The sequence below is a fragment of the Plasmodium knowlesi genome, assembly GCF_000006355.2.
Source record: "Plasmodium knowlesi strain H genome assembly, chromosome: 11".
Taxonomy (NCBI): domain Eukaryota; phylum Apicomplexa; class Aconoidasida; order Haemosporida; family Plasmodiidae; genus Plasmodium; species Plasmodium knowlesi.
Window position 1 is genome coordinate 1,154,081 of NC_011912.2, and position 14,805 is coordinate 1,168,885.

Genomic DNA, 14,805 nt, shown 5'->3' on the forward strand with positions numbered 1-14,805 from the left:
AAATAGGACACCATAGCGCAACACTGGGTTGTCGGAAACACAAGAGGAAGTCTCTACACTTCCTGCTCGAAACTTAAAAATTACAAAAAAGTGAGTTAAAAGTTATAACTGCATTTTTCTGCGAAGCGTTAACAATGTTAACACACAGAAAAATACAGCAACAAACGTAAACATATCACAAACGGGAAAGAAGCAAAATAAATAAGGCAAAGGTGCAGGGTTGATACGAAATTGTTCGCTGATAAAAGAATTAAAAAAAACAATCATCTGAATAGGACGGTAAAAAAAAAAAATAATAATATATTGGTGATGGTTAAATGAAACAAGTTGCGTTTCACGAAGACGTTACTTCGTAACTGCACGAGTGGAACAAAAAATGAACAAAAATGGGGGAGTGATAAATACACATATTGCAAATCAGAGCAAAAGCAAATATACATATGTGCGATACGAAAAAATTAAAAATTCGGATAAAGCTGCGCCAAGTACTTGGTAATAATGCATTCCCTTTTTTCTCTTCGCCGATTCGGGGGTGGGTAACTGGCAGATCTAATAGGGAGGGTGTGTGCACCCTCAAATTATGTACACAATAGCACACTGCGTCAGGGGTCCTTGGTCTCCTCGTCGAGGAACTCCAAGAATTGGTCTGATATAGTTTTCTCCTGCATGGTCACGTCTTGTATTATATTTTTAATGCCCAGAATATCGCACAAAATGAGGAACACTTGATTTTTAATACTATTGGCTTTTAGAGAGTCACGACTATTTTTTATCATTTCTATAATAATTTGTTTGTCTACGTGATTTTCATGGCAGTATTTAGTAAGATTCTTCCTATCCTCATTAAACTTGCTACTGTGTTCCAGTTTCGATTGCATTATGCTAATATCATTTTGAAGAATGACCTTTTCGCGAACCATCTCTTCAATAATTTTATTTTTGTTATTTATTTCTCTTTTGTATTTTTCCACATCCTCTTCCAACTCTTGGAACGTGAAGAGGCGTTCCTTATTTTTAATAATTTCTGTCTCCAGATATTTTATCTTATCATTTAGAAGCTCTATTTTGACATTATTTTCCTCCTTTATCGATTTGATGATATTTTTTAAATCGACCTTTGCTTCGCTTATGGAGAAATCTTCCTCTCTGCATTCGACGACGGGACTTTTTTTGGGAAAGAATTCTCTCCTTCTGTGTAACTCTGTAGTAAATAAATCCCCTTCGATTATATCTACAGATTTGCTATACGCTAAATGATTCTTTGTAAAACATGTAGACGTTTCTCCACTTTGATAAACACTATTTTTGCACTTATCTTGGGAGTTGGGAATACTCTTGTCCACATCACTTGGGCGGTGCATGACTGCTCCCTTTCCGTATCCTATTCCGATCAACCTTTCTGCGCTTCCACTTTTCCCGTTCTCTTTATCTATACGAGGGTTAAAATTGTCACCCCGGGTATTGCACAGGTAATCATTTGTGCTACCCTCCATCTGTGTGTTCAAATGTGGACTACTATGGTCATAATTTGGATTGTAAACCAAATTTTCCTGACTGTGCATTTGGTAATGATGAGTGCTGTTCTCATTTACGTTTTCCAAATTCCCCTCTGCCTTATGATGGGAAGAGTGAGGAGTTTCTTCTCCCCCCGGGGCAGAAGCGTCTACCCCATTTGTTACAGTGTGTAGGGCGTCTACCACTTCTTCCGCGCCTTTACAACTAAGATGTGCAGAACCTTCCTTTTCTTCTTCCTTCTGCTGAAGAAAACTACTATTGACACTTTCTTGCCAATTTAGGTTGTAATTATGGTGTACAGAAAGAGGGTCGCTACTCCCACTGTATTGGACAAAGTTCCCCTGTTTTAGGATGTTAAGAAAGAGATCCGCTACGCTATGCTCATACTCTTCCTTGCTCATTTGAGCGATTTCCATTTTCTCCACAAGGTTTATGTTTAAAAATTTTGTTAAAATGAGAATCATGTATTTACTTATGTACACATAATTTAATAAAAGAAAATCGTTTTTCTGTTTGTCAGATGTATAGTAATCAATTTTGTATTCATTAATTAGCAGCTGCACCTTTTCGTTCCTCATCAGATTGTTAAACAACATTATAGTATTCACGATTTCTTCGTACAAGACATTTTTCTTGTCCACTAAGTTCGGGGAAACCTCATGGCTACCACCTGGGTTGGTAGCGCTAGCGATATCCTTAACTGGGTAATTGCTCCAACTGCCCACAACTTGGGACAAAACGTTCTTCCCATTAGAACCACCATGTTGTAATTCCCCCTGTGTCTGATAATCTTCATCCTTACTAGAATTGTTTCCATTCACGTTTGTGCCTTTTTCAGACATAAATAATGAATCATCCTCTGTGAGAATGACATTTTGGATGTTTTGCATCGCCCTGTTGAGTTTGTGCCACGCATTTTGCATCTCTTCAAATTGGTTTATTCATAAAAGAAAAAAAAAAAAAAGTGTCAGGGTATACAGACGAATGAACGTATGTTTTCCCTATTCCGTTATAACAGGGTTCCTATATTTTTACGTAACTATTTTGCATATGTTCTAACTGGGCGTGGAGGAGGCATAATCACATTTCTATAGGCACTGCATACACATTGCCTTTACACTGTTATGAACAGATGCTCGAAGGATGTTCTGCTTAAAATTAGGGAGCTCTAAAATAATATTTGGCAAAACGAGAAAAAAGGCATTTTTGAGATAAAGGCAAAATAGGAACTTTGCGATTTTTCTTTGTAACCCCAACTTTGTTTTGGTTGAGGTGTGAAGGCTTAAAAACATATCACCTTCCCTTTTCCTTTTTTTTTTTTTTTTTTTTTTTTTTTTTTCCTTCCTATTGGTGAGTTAAGGCGTTCGTGACAACTTCCCCCCTTTTTGTTACTCTGGGTAGCTCATCATCAAAGCGTATTGATTAGCGCTGTTCTTTTTTTCTTAGTCCGTTCTATGTGATCCTTCCTTAAGGCCTCGTGGCGTATGGAAATGGTGCGCATACGGACGGCCACGCTCTGCGCAACGGGATAATATGCACGCACTCCCCTGGGAGGGGAAAAAAAAAAAAAAAAAAACATTCCGCGTTGTATGCATATTTGCAAATATGTACATTGGCGTTCCTACTTATGCGTTAGGAAGTCATCATAAGCACCCCCTTTTTGTGAATTCTACCAAAATTTCTTTTTTTCTTTTTTTCCTTTTTTTTTTTTTGTTAAGCCAAATTAGGAACCCTACCCTTCCGTAGCGAAAGAACCCTCTAACAAAGTTACAAGTTGGGAAATGATCCGGGAAGAGCACAACGCACAGGTGCCTATACAAAGGAGCATCCTTAAACATATAAATGCGTATGTACATACTCGCATAGGTGCATAGGTTCCTTATCAAGGATCAGCTTACACGAGAAAAAGTCGTTTACCATCCGCCACGTCACGGAAGGCGAAGAAAGGCAAAAACCAAAATGGGGAAGATAAACATAAAGGACTACGGAAACATGTGCAAGTGGTTTAAAAGACTGAGCACCAAGAAGTCCATGCCATTGCTACCGGAGAAAAAGGAAGAGAGACTGAAAAAATTCACGAACTTTTCCCTATACCATATAATGGAAAAGTACGAGTTCGTTCCGAACCTACTCCTACAGACGGAGTATATGTACCCGCTTCTACAGAAGAGCCCCGAGGCCGTGCGCCAATCCTACTTTAACCACTACAAACTTTCGAGCCAGATCAACAGGGTCAAATAGTGTCAATCGCGGCAAAGGTGTATGAGCAAATCAAAACAGGAGGGGCAGCCCGCCGTTAGTCATTACCCCCCCCGTAAACCACGCCAAATGGTAAGAAGAACCGTACAAGGGATGTGTTGTCCTCCAAATGAGGTTAGAGAAAAATACTCAATTCTCGTAACACCCATTCTTGGGAAAACTGCATTTTGCGTGCATTCTTTTTACAATCCTGTACAGCATGTGGACATCATTTTCGCCAAGCATTGCCATGACCTGCTTTGCGCAGTTGTCCAATTTTTGTACTTTTTTTTTTTTTTTTGGTATAAATGCAAAATAGAGGATGTCCCCTCAACCACATTACCAACTTTTACTGCCACTGAGCTAATCCTTTAGGAACCATAAGATGGTCAACGAAGTTTCTATTCGCGTATGCAAAAAAAAAAAAAAAAAAAAAAAAAAAATTCATAAACATATGGAAAATTTTCAAATTTCACGTGTCATTCATGTGTTGATTCATGCTACGCTCATTCACGGCGTAAATTTTATAAGTGGAACGGACGGGGTAGATTGAACCTACATACACGAATAACACTCTAACTACTACTATAAGTGGGGCAAACAAATGGCCCCCTATCCGCTACTACAAGAAGGCCATATAATATGAACTTCCAATTTGACTATCCTGAGTTACACATATATGTCTGCTGTTCTCATACCGGTTTAAGCCCATGGTTTTGCGCTTGGGCAAAAAAGGAAAAAAAAAAAAAAAAAAAAAAAAAAAAAATCGGAGGGAGGCATTCCTTTCCACTATGACGCTGCTGTGCATCAGCGAAATGTCTACACAGGGAATAACTTTCCTCAGAAGTGCCTTGTCACTACTGACCAATTCACCTTTCCATCGCTTCGTCCCCTTCGGGCGACCCGCTTTCGTCTGTCGGCTTGTCCTCCCCACCAGGTTCCTTCCCTTGCTGACCGTCTACGCCGGATGTGACGCCGGACGTGACGCTGGCCAAGAACTCCAAAACTTGTGACTTCTTCTGGTAACTTATATTAATTTTGTACGAATTGGGGTACTTGCTTTTTTGGGGCCAGTTAAGAACTATGTCGATAAAATCGCGGATAGCGTAAGACAAATTGAATGTATTGTCGTAGACATTTTTTAAAAAAAATACAAGTGCTATGAAGAAGGAGGAGCAGTAGTCAAACTTATCCTTCTGATAAACGTAGAACTTGGGATAGGGCCTTATTTTAAGTTCGTTAATAGTTTCCAATTTTTTGAATAGCAATCTGATTTTGCTTTCAATCCATCCCTTCCAGGAATTGTATATAAGCTCGCTGGTGGCCATTATTTGGATGTGCAAGAAATGTTTGTATGTTCCAAACAAATCAAGTGGCTGCAGTATGTTGGTCCATATGTTGCTACTACTACTGGTGGTGCTACTGCTCGGAGCGCTGACCGGGGTGACGACTCCGTTGGCCTGATTCATAACAAAGGTAACATTTGCACCTGGATTCATTTCCATATAATTGATTATGTAGTGGGCTCTCTTAAATTCATCTATGAGGATGCTCCTCGTACAGTAGGTCACATTGTGAGTCGAGTTCATACAAGGGAAGGCAGGAGTAATAATTGGCATGACGTGTAACTTATCTTTGATGTTCTTTTCGGGATCCCATACAGAGAAGTTTCTCAGCCCATCTACATTATTGTATTTGTTTATATTTTGTATAAGGACAGGATACTTCCAATTCCATATAGAATAGACCCTAAAAAATTTACATATCAATTGACTAACATTATAATTAGGATAAAGCTGACAAATTTTGGCTGTCAGTAATGCCCACGAAATTCCTCCAAGGAAGCCTAAAATGTTGCTGTATATTCCTCTGCTTTTTGCCCATAGTTTGATGTACCTGAGGGTATTTCTAAAGTGGTCCTTGTGTGGAACGGAGGCTAATATCAAGTCAGCTACTCTTATACCGTTGAGAGACCTTACCGTCACTTCGTCTAGATTTTTTAAAATGTAATCATTGTCGAGTGAGTAATAACAATCCTTTAGTGTTCTATATGGCAAGGTTGCCAACAACAAGTCGATGTCCACATCATCATACATGAATTGAATTATGGGAGTGTATGTCTCAGGAAGAGCTTGCAACTTGCGCACATTTTTATCCTGTTGTAATTTTAAGTAAAATTCATTAAAAAATATTTCCCTCGTTATATTTTGAGGTGCTAAAAAAATACAATCGATATCACTATTAGGAGTTATAACTCCTAATCTGTACGATCCAAATGTGTACAGATTTCCGTGTATATGTTTTGCATCTTCTTCATTTATCCCTTGACTTATTGATATTTCCACAACAAATTCGTGAAATAATTTGTTAATCATTCCTAGTACTCTTTCCCTCTTCTTTAATGCATGTTCGGTTTCGTATAGATTGTAGCTTTTCAACAATTCCACTACATCATTTCCTTTTCTTAAATCTTCCTCCGTGGGATAATTGAGGGAAATTGGATCTGACACTCCGTACTTGTACTTTTTGTGTAATTCTCCTTCCATGCCAGATTCGTTATTTATTGTTTCTCTCCTACTTCGAAAGGAGGTGTCTTTCCTACCCATCCCACCTTCATCCTCCATACTTTTACTCAACGCACATTCTATGTTGTAATTCAGGTAGGTATCTTCATTTTCTTCCTTTATGTCACTTAACTGCAAAAAATCCTCAATAGATTCTTTGCTCCGCAGCATGAAGTTGCTGCAGTCCAGGAGGTTTTCGCTTTCGTAGACGGTATGCATTTTGGCGGCTATGCAGGCGGTCTACCTAGGCGGCCAAATAGATATATTCACGCGGTCTATATGCACAGCCCTGTGTCCACGTCGGGGTTGGACGACAAAAAGGCTGGACCAATAAAAAATACGTAAAAAAGAGGGTCTCAACCGCAGGGGGGGGGTAGGCAATAGGCGCCACGTTATAAATCAAAAGTGGGCCAAAAAGGAGAAAAAAAAAAAAAAAAAAAAAAAAAAAAAAATATATCCACAGTTCAGCTACAAAAAGCTAAAGTTAACTGAAGGGTGGATGTGAAGGACTAAAAAATGTCTTAAAAAGGTCAGTAAAGTAGAACACATATAAACTTAAAAAAAAAAAAGGCAAACACTCAAACGAATTCTGGAAGAGGGGTTGAAATGAAGATGAGCGTGCTTGAATTTACTGAGCAAATTGCATAGTACAAATGGGCAAAAAAATGTAACATAAAAAAAGGGGCGACTCTTCCGGGGTGAAGAGGTAAGCAGCCGCGCGTTCAAATGGTTAGATAGTTAGATGGTTGGATGGATGAAATGATTGATGAATCACGCAAAAAGGTTATGCACGTGCATGTGGCATACTGCATAATACAAACATGCGCATGGAAGCTCGCTCACACGCTTATCTACATACATGTGCGCATACAATAAACAGACGTGACGATTAATCACACATGCTAGTAAGAACCCTTTGCTAACAGCGCGCGATTGGCTGATTAAAAAATTAAATAAAAAATAAAATAAATACAAAATGAATAAAAAATAAAATAAATCCAAAATGAATAAAAAATAAAATAAATACAAAATGAATAAAAAATAAAATGCACGAAGGGGGAAACTTCAGAAGCAACCATCGGCACACCTGAGATGCATCTTTTGAAAGCGCAGTAGCTTCTGATTTTGATGCATTCCAGAAAAAAAACGCATAAACGCGTACATAAACGTGTACATAAACGCGTACATAAACGTGTACATAAACGTGTACATAAACGTGTACATAAACGTGTACATAAACGCGTACATAAACGTGTACATAAACGTGTACATAAACGCGCACAGGTGCATGTATGCATATATATACGTGTGCATGCCCACATATAGGTATATGTTAAGAGGCAAATTACGATGGGTGTATGCTATACAGGGCAAAAAAAATAAGAAGCTGCACGTTCTTTCCTTCTGCAAAATATGCCGCTGTCACGTACAAGTAGGCCGTCTGTCTGAGCATGTGACTTAAAAGCGTATGTACATGCAGGTGTATTGTATGTCATACGTTTAGGTGTAGGTGGATCATGCACCAGAACGGCATATACGTTCCCGTATTTTTAAAAAGCGAATAAACTGAATGATGAAAACAAAAAATATTTTATCTTTGCGTGTGTGTGTGGGGGGGATGTATAACGCAGGGTTACGCAAAAGCTGGACAAGGAAATGATCCAAAAACCTAAGGTAAGCATTGAATGCATGTATGAACTGCGCATACGGGGGTACCGTACAGGCAAGGTGTTTTATGCTGTTCAGAGAGAAGAGGCGCCTAAACGGATCGGCTACAGCAACCGACAGAGCTCATCAAGCTGCATTTTCCGATGGGGGGGTAGAACGAATATGGAGATGTTTACGCGCCGGCTGGAATTTTATTTTCCTCGCACCGTTGTGTCCACACATAACCTTATGGCTTATATTTTCCCGATAACTGGGTTAAACTAATTGTCTTCTCGTAGGGTGGGGGAAGGTAAAATATATGTCAATATATATGTTTTGTCACTCCGTACAATTATTACTTCATCTGGGATCAAAATAGTGAGCTGCGCTTGATTAAAAGCTCCACACAATGTATTACGTACTGCTGTGCATGGCGATGTATGGTGGGCGTTTTTCTTTCCTTCCAAAATGTTTGCCGTGCTACGTAATGCATGCAGGCAAAAATGTACATATATATAATATGGGTACCATTTACAGGTAGGCATATACGCATAAACAGCGCTTGCAATACAGTGGACGCAAGGAAGGGGGAATTGAATATGGGGAGTGCTAAAGCGCAGGCCTCCTACTTTTCTACTTAGCAGTGACGAATGAACGGTACAAAAGAAAAAAATTATATCTGGCTACATCTGCCCTATTTGCTGCATTTGCCGTGCTCGTTCGGAGTAACTTTAGCGCCTTCGATTTTTTTACTGTTAGATACGCATTGTGATCAAATGTCACCGTTGCCTTTTTTTTTCCCCTTTCAATTTGGTCCATCCGCTTAAGCCCGACGGGAAAAAGAATTACGTGCGTTTATATGTAAGCATAAGCATTTTCCGTAGAATCTGCATTTATGATTACGCGTAAGCATTTTTGCGAATGTACAGGTACGTGTTTTACCATTTGCTTGTCATTTTGCTTCTGAGCACCGGTAGGTAATTTAACCTCTACGAATTTTTTCGTGGAAAAAAATTATATGCGCGTAAATTATGCAAGATGTACGCATGATGTATCGGTGAAGGATGCGTAACGAATGCCTAACGCATGCGCAGTATGTACACGAGGCGTGTCAGACGGCTCTGCACAGAATGACATGCCATGTTTTTTTTTTTTTTTTTTTTTTTTTTGGCGCACGATGCGCGTGCTTTACTTCAACTTAGCCAAATAAACATTTCCTTTTTTCCTAAAAATTAATAATTCGTACACAAGTACGCTTCTGCCCATTTTTACATGGTGCAAAATGAAATCCGTACGACTTATTCAAATGGGAATTGGGTGTTCCTTCGTTCGTCCTTTTTGAAATGGTATCGTTGTGTCGTATATTTTATCGTTCATATACGACGTATGCGTAGCTAGCAATTAGCCGCCTGTGATTCTACTGACGAGGGAACTGCAACTTTCGATGGCCTAAAAAGATAATGTCGACGCAATTCGATCTTGTTTAATGGTGCCTTTTGCTTAAAGAGTAACGGAGCATTCCATGATATGGGGCATATATAAATTTACCCACAAACGCGAATTGTAAAATGTAAAAGGGGGGACGATGGTTCGTGAACAGTTTGCATTTTCCTTTTTCATGAGGGGTGAAAATAAAAAAAAAAAATAAAAAATAAAAAATAAAAAAACTCAGTATTGATAATGGTACATATGGAGAATGTGAGGTGCGCACAGATACATTAGCGTAAAAAATGGCTAACATAAAAATAGACGAACGGTCGGCTGCTCAACTCCGAGTGAGGACTACATCCCTGTCCATGTCACAGAAAATAGGGGAGCACCTTGAACAGTCTAAAACGCCCTGTGTCCACTTCTTCATCGCGCAATCGCTGTATATTTTGCTCGATATATTTCCCCTTGTTGACAGCCAAATAGTTTGACAAAAGGGAAAAGAAAAAAACGCGATTGACATTCTGAAATAAGCAACTGGGGAACATCCCCAAACGCACATTACAGTAATTAATAACTATGAAAGCCAAGTAATTTAAGCTTAAAAAATAGTAGGAGACCCATATGGCATAATCAGCCATACTCATGGAAATAATTGAGGCTACTAAAAAGAGGAAGGTATACATGTAATGAAGATTGTTGACAAAATAGTAACTACCTACTTGTAAACCTAAATAATAGGCGGAGAAAAAAGAAAAAAGCAAAGAGTGGAATTTTATGTGGTACTTCAAAATTATATTATATTCCAAATAATTTGACGAGGTTACTAGGAAGAAGGTTAAAAGAACAGAAAAGCTAGCGACCACAGCGAAAAATATTTTAGATGTCTTGGTAAATATTAAGCGACTCTGTCCAAAATAGTTATTTATATGGTTTATATGAAATTTGTTTAAATGGTAAAAGAAATCACTCGAAATGTTTTTCATTTTTTTTTCTCTATTCATCAATTTAAGAACAATGTGATTGTAAAGTAATTTATCGTTGAGGAAAAGGGGGACACTCCTTTTTGTACCTTCTTCCGCTATTCCTATTTTGCTTCTATTTGGTGGGTTTCGATCTTCACCAAAAACTTTGTGCTTAATTTGGTTCTCATTCGAAATGTCATGTCTGATGTACTTTTTACAAATTACAGTTGTACGGGGATTATTGCTCCTCATCAGTTTATCGACCTTCCTGTTGAGGCAATGGCCTTCCTTCGCATAACGCTGGTAGGTTCTCGGAGGGGAGAGGTTGACATAGGGCGGCGAGAGCCTGATGCCCCCGGCTGCTAGGAATTTCAGTTTGGGCAATCTCATTGCGGAAAACTCGCTTGGGCAGGTGCACGAGGGGCGTTTCGTGCACACATTCATACGCCCCTCCTTTGGGCAAATTAATGCATCCCCCTTCGATGTTACGCAAGGTTGAGGTTGTGCCCCACGAGGTGCTGCTCCGATGGATAGATAGAAAGAGGGGACAACTTTCCTAAATGTACAAATATATGTGTACAGGGCATGGACGCATAATACATATATGTTGGCACTTGCTTACATATTTGTGCCCTTTTTTTCTGCTCACGGAAATATGGCCTGTTGATGTCTACTATTTTTCCTTTGTACACAAAACAAAACCTACTGTGTGTGGTGGCTATTCACATGCCGCGCTGATGACACAGCGGTGTAGTTGACTTGGTCCACAACAAACAATATTTCCACCATACTGCTTTCATTTTGTGGCAGCAAATGGGTGAACACTGATGGAAGGTTCTCTCACTCGTTCGCTTCTCCACTCGCGTGGCCCCTCACTTTTCAATTTGCAGATGCACATACAAGAGAGCATGCACGTACATATGTATAACGTACACATGTATATTTGTTTTCTGTCCTTCAAAGCATGCCCTTCTACAACCAGTTCCATCCAGAAGTGCGCTCATCGTAAATGTACACAATGCAGCTCACCAATTTCCTCCATACGTGCGGGCGCGTACACATTTGGGCTGCTAACAAATGGGCCATAATTCGTTTAGCCCATTTTGCCTTTTTATGAAGAGTCAGGTAAAAATGCGATTTTCCCCTGTCACCCCAGAGAAAAAAAAAAAAAAAAAATTATGCACAATTTTCATACCATTTCATTTTTTTTATTTTCTCTTTTAATACTTTCATAAAATTTCCTTTTTTTTTTTTTTTTTTTTTTTTTTTTTTTTCGCTTCTCGAAACTGGCGCCTAAAAGTGATAGAAGGAGATGTGGCAATGTCGCGTTTCGCGGGGTGGTGTCGCTGCGTAGCAGTATACGCATAAAAGAAATGTAAGAAGGAAAACATACATATAGGATGTACATATAACACGTAAATAAATATTTAAGTGCACGTAGAAATATTTTCGCTTTTATGTTAATTTATTGGCAATTTTTTTTTTCCACTGAAAGGTGACATTTATTGCAACACTCACTTATATTGTACATAAAAAACGCCTGTTTTTAACGCGTTTGGCCCCCCTCCCCAATTTTATGTTGAATATAACGGAAGGAAACGTTGGCCACAACAGTGGTATACACAACTGCGTACGTACATAAGTGCGTATATGCATAAGTACGTATATACATATACGTATACCCGCGGAGGGAAACCATTTGGTACGGCCGACCAGCCATGCTGAGGTGAAATTGACCCACCGTACATTTGCACGAAAGGATGGAACTATGACCGCGCGTATAATTAAGTTAGACATTAAGAGAAGCAGAAAGCTATTCGCGCCGCCTTCCCCCCGCCCTCCGTAATATTATTCCAGCACGCAATTCCGTTGTCACAACTTTTGACAAAAAAACATGTACAGCGGTTATCTGACCAGTACATGTGTACGTAAACATAAACAGAACGTTTTGTTTTACTCTTGACCGTACCTGAAGAGCGCGTAATTTGCATATCGTGCCACCTTTGCAGGTGTCTTTTTTTTTTTTTTTTTTTTTTTTTCCCATATTTGTACAAAATTATAAATGATAAAAGCATGACTATTGTTACGATATTGTCCATCTTGTTGATTTTAAATTTATTTGAAGTAAGTTCTGTGGGGGGTAGTTACACGGAGAATAAGCAAAATGAGGAACAATGTCGGTACATCAGCATTTTCAGAAAGCCCCTGTGTTATAGATGCTACATATTTAAGCCGAAGAACGGCAGTGGCATCAGGTGCTGCCAGTACTACCTTCAAAAACGGAAGGAGGAAAAACTGGAAAAACTATATTCCCTGCAAGATATTATGAAGAACACCCTGAACGAAAAGGACATGGATGATATTCAGAATTTATTTCCATTGTTCAACGAAAAATTGTTAAAAATAAATAATAATTATAAATCTGGAGGTCTCAACAAGGGGAACAGAAGCATTACCGATATTGACGACTTAGAAATCGAGTTCAACAATAAATACTTCAACTTAAAAGACATAAAGGTTAACATTTTAAATGGAAGCAGCAGTAACGAAGAAAAAAACAAAACAGAGGATGAGAACTACTACAATATCATAAAAGAGGAAAGTAATTTTCTTAAGAAAAAGGATGAGCTATTACAGAACAGTCCATTTTACAATGGAAAGTGCTTCAAATCTATACATGGGTCTAATTGTGGAAGGAAAAAACACAGGGAAAAGGGAGAAGAAAATGCCGACGTGGATGAAGAATTGGATTACGATTTGGCTGAATCCATTGGTGAAGCGGAATACTATGCAAGAATGAAAAAACTGAATGACGCACACCAGGGGGGTCATGGAGAAGCTTCAAGTGCGGATGGTAATAAACATGCTAAGGGAAAGAATGACCATGATTATTACGACAATGAGTATTATGATAGTAAGTACGGGACAAATTATTACAGTGAGAATAGCACCTCCCCCAGCTCCTCTTTTTTTTCCTTGTCCAAAAAATTTTACCTATTGGATAGGTTGTCTAAGAACCCCAGAAAAGTTCTACAGAAATATATCGAGTTTAAAGAACACCTATCCGGATCGGACAAGAAATTGGATGACTTCCTCGACAATGAGTACTACAACACGACGGAAACGATTAACACCGTTTTGACCGACGATATTCAGAAGACCGTTCAGTATGATGAGAAGGGGGACCAGAGCAACAACAATAGCGGCAGGGGATTCTTCTCCTCCCTGTTCCAGGACTTTATTTCGCTCTTTTATTTCCCGCAGAAGAATGTGGAGTTGTAGCGCGAAGAATTGGTACAATGGTAAGGTTGGTATAGGCGCGTTTCTGCTATCGATGTACTGTCGTAGTCATGGCTGCGGAACACAGCAGTGTACGCCCGTTTTTGCTTTTCCCATACCGGGGCACTCTATTTGTTTTTCCGTGAATCTACCTGCGATTTTGATTTGAAATAATTTTTTCTTTTTTCTTGGGAATACTTTACTAGGTTATTTTTTTCCCTCATTTGTAATTTTTTTTAAGTCATTTTTGTGTATTTAACTGTGCAGAGTTTGTGACAACCGATATATATATATATTTTTTTTTTAAATATCCACTTGGCATACCGCATGGCGCCCCTGAGTTTGGCGTCTTATTTGACTTACGATTGGCACACGGGTGGCACTCAGTTGTTACGCAGCTGATTTCCCATTTTGCTTGTAATTAAATCGCACCTGCAACCAATCTAATTAAAAAAAAAAAAAAAAAAACTGCCCCAATTTTGAACCAACCAATAAATGTATGATACTACGTTATTAAGAGTGACCTGTTTTTACAACCGCATCGGTAATTCCGGAGGTGTAGGGGAAGGTCCAAGGGGGGGAGAAAAAAATAATAATAAAAGCGCACACCGAGCATCACAGAAGGAAGAGTTAGATCGTGCTAGATCATGACGCCACCCCTCTGGAAATCGACACGTCACAGTATACCCATTTACAGTACCTTCTTTTTCCGATACGAAATGTAAAAATGTGAATACAGTTGGAGTGACTCAACATTTGAGTGTTGAGAAAGGGTAAAAGATCGTTTTAGCGCCAAGAAGCACACACAACTTGGGCACAGGGAGGTAAGCAGAAGTGGGCGTTTTAGAAAACTGAATTTCTTGAATGAGCAAAGGGGAAGTCGCGATGACAGTGTGCGTGGCTGTTGGAAATAACGAATTAGGATTATTCCGATCCACCAGCGCGAGCTTCATTCCACGACATGTGGAGCAATTTAGGGAAAAAAGTTATCACGTCCGTAAGAATGAAAGATGTATACGCTACACTTATGTATATATTTATGTGTTCTTTTCTTCTTTTTTTTTTTTTTTCTTTTTTTTTCACACCCTGCTAGCCATTCACTGATGAACGGATTAATACTCATGTGCGACGAGCACAAGGTTCCTATCCTAGGGTAAAGGAATAAGGCG

At 39.0% G+C, this 14,805-nt stretch overlaps 5 protein-coding genes across 5 annotated transcripts; 2 read left to right on the forward strand and 3 right to left on the reverse strand.

Annotated features, from left to right (window-relative positions):
* Positions 1-602: 602 nt before the first annotated feature.
* Positions 603-2,438, reverse strand: PKNH_1124000 (conserved Plasmodium protein, unknown function; the record flags this gene model as incomplete). Its single annotated transcript, XM_002261381.1, has 1 exon — positions 603-2,438. The coding sequence occupies one exon, from the start codon at positions 2,436-2,438 to the stop codon at positions 603-605; it is 1,836 nt and encodes a 611-aa protein (XP_002261417.1).
* A 1,036-nt stretch (positions 2,439-3,474) lies between these two features.
* PKNH_1124100 (conserved protein, unknown function) lies at positions 3,475-3,756 on the forward strand (the record flags this gene model as incomplete). Its single annotated transcript, XM_002261382.1, has 1 exon — positions 3,475-3,756. The coding sequence occupies one exon, from the start codon at positions 3,475-3,477 to the stop codon at positions 3,754-3,756; it is 282 nt and encodes a 93-aa protein (XP_002261418.1).
* An 866-nt stretch (positions 3,757-4,622) lies between these two features.
* Positions 4,623-6,536, reverse strand: PKNH_1124200 (poly(A) polymerase PAP, putative; the record flags this gene model as incomplete). Its single annotated transcript, XM_002261383.1, has 1 exon — positions 4,623-6,536. The coding sequence occupies one exon, from the start codon at positions 6,534-6,536 to the stop codon at positions 4,623-4,625; it is 1,914 nt and encodes a 637-aa protein (XP_002261419.1).
* Positions 6,537-9,763: 3,227 nt separating this feature from the next.
* On the reverse strand, positions 9,764-10,747 carry PKNH_1124300 (conserved Plasmodium protein, unknown function; the record flags this gene model as incomplete). The annotated part of the gene is made up of 1 exon (XM_002261384.1): positions 9,764-10,747. One exon carries the CDS (start codon positions 10,745-10,747, stop codon positions 9,764-9,766), a length of 984 nt encoding a protein of 327 aa, XP_002261420.1.
* A 1,683-nt stretch (positions 10,748-12,430) lies between these two features.
* On the forward strand, positions 12,431-13,639 carry PKNH_1124400 (conserved Plasmodium protein, unknown function; the record flags this gene model as incomplete). Its single annotated transcript, XM_002261385.1, has 1 exon — positions 12,431-13,639. One exon carries the CDS (start codon positions 12,431-12,433, stop codon positions 13,637-13,639), a length of 1,209 nt encoding a protein of 402 aa, XP_002261421.1.
* Positions 13,640-14,805: the final 1,166 nt, after the last annotated feature.